Below are 2,372 nucleotides of genomic sequence, written 5' to 3'. Positions count from 1 at the left end.
GACCCGATCGTTTCCCACCGCCATCCGCGTTACCTTACCTCCGCCGTGTTCCATCTGCCCTACTAAAACCTTTGGCTGGCGAGCTATCCTTGCCCTCGCATGGGTCCACGGACACGAGCACCGCGGGCGCCTGGTGAGGAGGCGGCCGAGGTGGCGCCGGACCCGCAGCGGACGGTGCCGACGCCGTTCCTGGCAAAGACGTACCAGCTGGTCGACGATCCCTCCATCGACGACGTCATCTCATGGAACGAGGACGGCTCCGCCTTCGTGGTGTGGCGCCCCGCCGAGTTCTCCCTCGACGTCCTCCCCAACTACTTCAAGCACAACAACTTCTCCAGCTTCGTCCGCCAGCTCAACACCTACGTGCGCTCGCCGTGCTCTTTGATTCGATTCGATTGACTTCTCCTTTTCTTCGGTGTCAAAAAAGGGGTTTTTTCGGTATGGAATTGGTAGGGGTTTCGGAAGACCGTGCCGGATCGATGGGAGTTCGCCAACGAGTGCTTCCGCCGAGGCGAGAAGCGGCTTCTCTGCGAAATCCAGCGCCGGAAGTTGTTGCCCACGCCCGGCCTCGCGGAGGTTCCCGCGGCTGCTCCTACTAATCGTATCGGATCGCCATCGAGTTCCGGAGGCGACCAGGTCCTGTTCACGAACCCTTCCTCTGGCCGCGTGCGACTGCCAGCGGCGGCCGAGGGGGGCAGTGGCGGAGCCTCGGAGATCGCGGAGGAGAACGAGCGGCTGCGGCGGGAGAACGAGCAGCTCTCCCGGGAGCTCGACCAGACGAAGGGCCTCTGCAACGACATCCTCCAGCTCATGTCCGTGTACGCGCCACGCCGGGGAAACGGCGAGGCAGCCGACGAAGGAGGAGCGTCGACATCTCATCCCCCAGAAACGGGAAGGTCGTCGAATGGGGACGAGGAGGAAGAAGGGGAGGACGAGGTCGCGGCGAAGGAGGCGGAGGCGGAGGGAAGTTCCGGCCGGGGCGAGGGCCCAAGGCTCTTCGGCGTGTCGATCGGGTTCAAGCGGAACCGCGGAAAAGAAGAGAGCGCCTCGGACGCTGTCGCCGAACAGTGACGAGAGACAGCGGAGCACAACGGTTGATGCTTCGGACCGTACCGCGCCGTGCTTGCGACGGGGTCGACGGCGCTCGGGCGACGAGGCCAGTGCTGGCGGAAGATCCGAAGCACTCGTTAGGATCCGAAGCTTAGGGTGTTTGTTGGTTAGCTTTCTTTTTCTTTTTTCATTATTTTTTCTGTTTACTTTGAATATTTTCCTTTTTCTGATCTAAATCTCGGCAGTGATTAATCTCAATACACTTCCGCAGGGATAATTTACCGGTAAGAATTATTATTTGTTCTGTAGAACACCTCTATTTTCACTATTTATTGCAGAGTATTTTTCTGATGTTCCAATATTGTCTTATTTTTATTTTTTTCTCTATTTAATCGATCCAATTTTTTTCTCTTAATTCAAATCAACAAACAATAAAATAAGATCGGTCAAATTTTAGGGAAACTTTTAGAGAAAAAAAAGGACAAGAAAAACTAAAACAGTAAAACACTTGTATAGGATAAAGGAAATATAGGATAGCATATTAGGATTACTTTCTAGTAGAAGAAAAGCCTAAATCGGTTAGATCAATCAATTATTGGAACCTATATGATGAAATATATATGAAATACAAGTCATATAGTTATTTTGATTGTTCAAACCATGCCATATTCGAGTCACCTCAATCAGGAATTACAAATTCATGTTTGAATTTGGCTCATACTTTCCTTTTTGGGAATGAGCCAAATCTAGTCAAACACAGTGTCCAAGTATTACTTCTCGGAAGTAAGCCAATTGTTTTGGTATCCTCAATAATGATCGTACTAAAATTTTCATGGTGCATGAAATAAGCTATTACAGACGTGAGACTCCATTAGTTTCACTAGTCGTTGATGATTGCTAAGGGATAATTATAGTGACAGCCAAAATGGCATCTAACTATAATTTTGTAGTGAGAAAACTTGTTTGTTGATTATGTATAATCTGAGATTTTAAATACTGATCAAATTAGTAAATTAGATGTAATATCGATATAAAAAGATATTGCTACTAGTACATACTAATATAATATATTTAATGATATAGGTGGATGTGACAGTACTGTAGCTTATATTTTAATACTATATTATCAAAATCAATATTAAAACAATCAATTAAAATATAGATATCATAGTACTACTGTAGCTCATCCATCATATCCTATGATCTCGATTTGTCGAGGTGCCCACAAAAGACACAAAAGAGGATCGATATTGAGATGCCCATAAAAGAGTTTTTTTCTATTTGTTCGTTATGATGCCTAAGTTGGTAGAACTTTAATATTC

At 47.0% G+C, this 2,372-nt stretch overlaps 1 protein-coding gene across 1 annotated transcript; it reads left to right on the top strand.

The window, feature by feature from the left end:
- LOC135655943 (heat stress transcription factor B-2b-like) lies at positions 1 to 1,369 on the top strand. The gene is made up of 2 exons (XM_065175791.1): positions 1 to 363; positions 454 to 1,369. Exons 1-2 carry the CDS (start codon positions 100 to 102, stop codon positions 1,069 to 1,071), a joined length of 882 nt encoding a protein of 293 aa, XP_065031863.1. The 5' UTR covers positions 1 to 99; the 3' UTR covers positions 1,072 to 1,369.
- Positions 1,370 to 2,372: the final 1,003 nt, after the last annotated feature.

Source organism: Musa acuminata, chromosome BXJ1-4 (genome assembly GCF_036884655.1).
Source record: "Musa acuminata AAA Group cultivar baxijiao chromosome BXJ1-4, Cavendish_Baxijiao_AAA, whole genome shotgun sequence".
NCBI lineage: Eukaryota > Viridiplantae > Streptophyta > Magnoliopsida > Zingiberales > Musaceae > Musa > Musa acuminata.
Note: the sequence above shows the minus strand (reverse complement) of the source record. Positions and strands in the feature narration are given on the sequence as shown.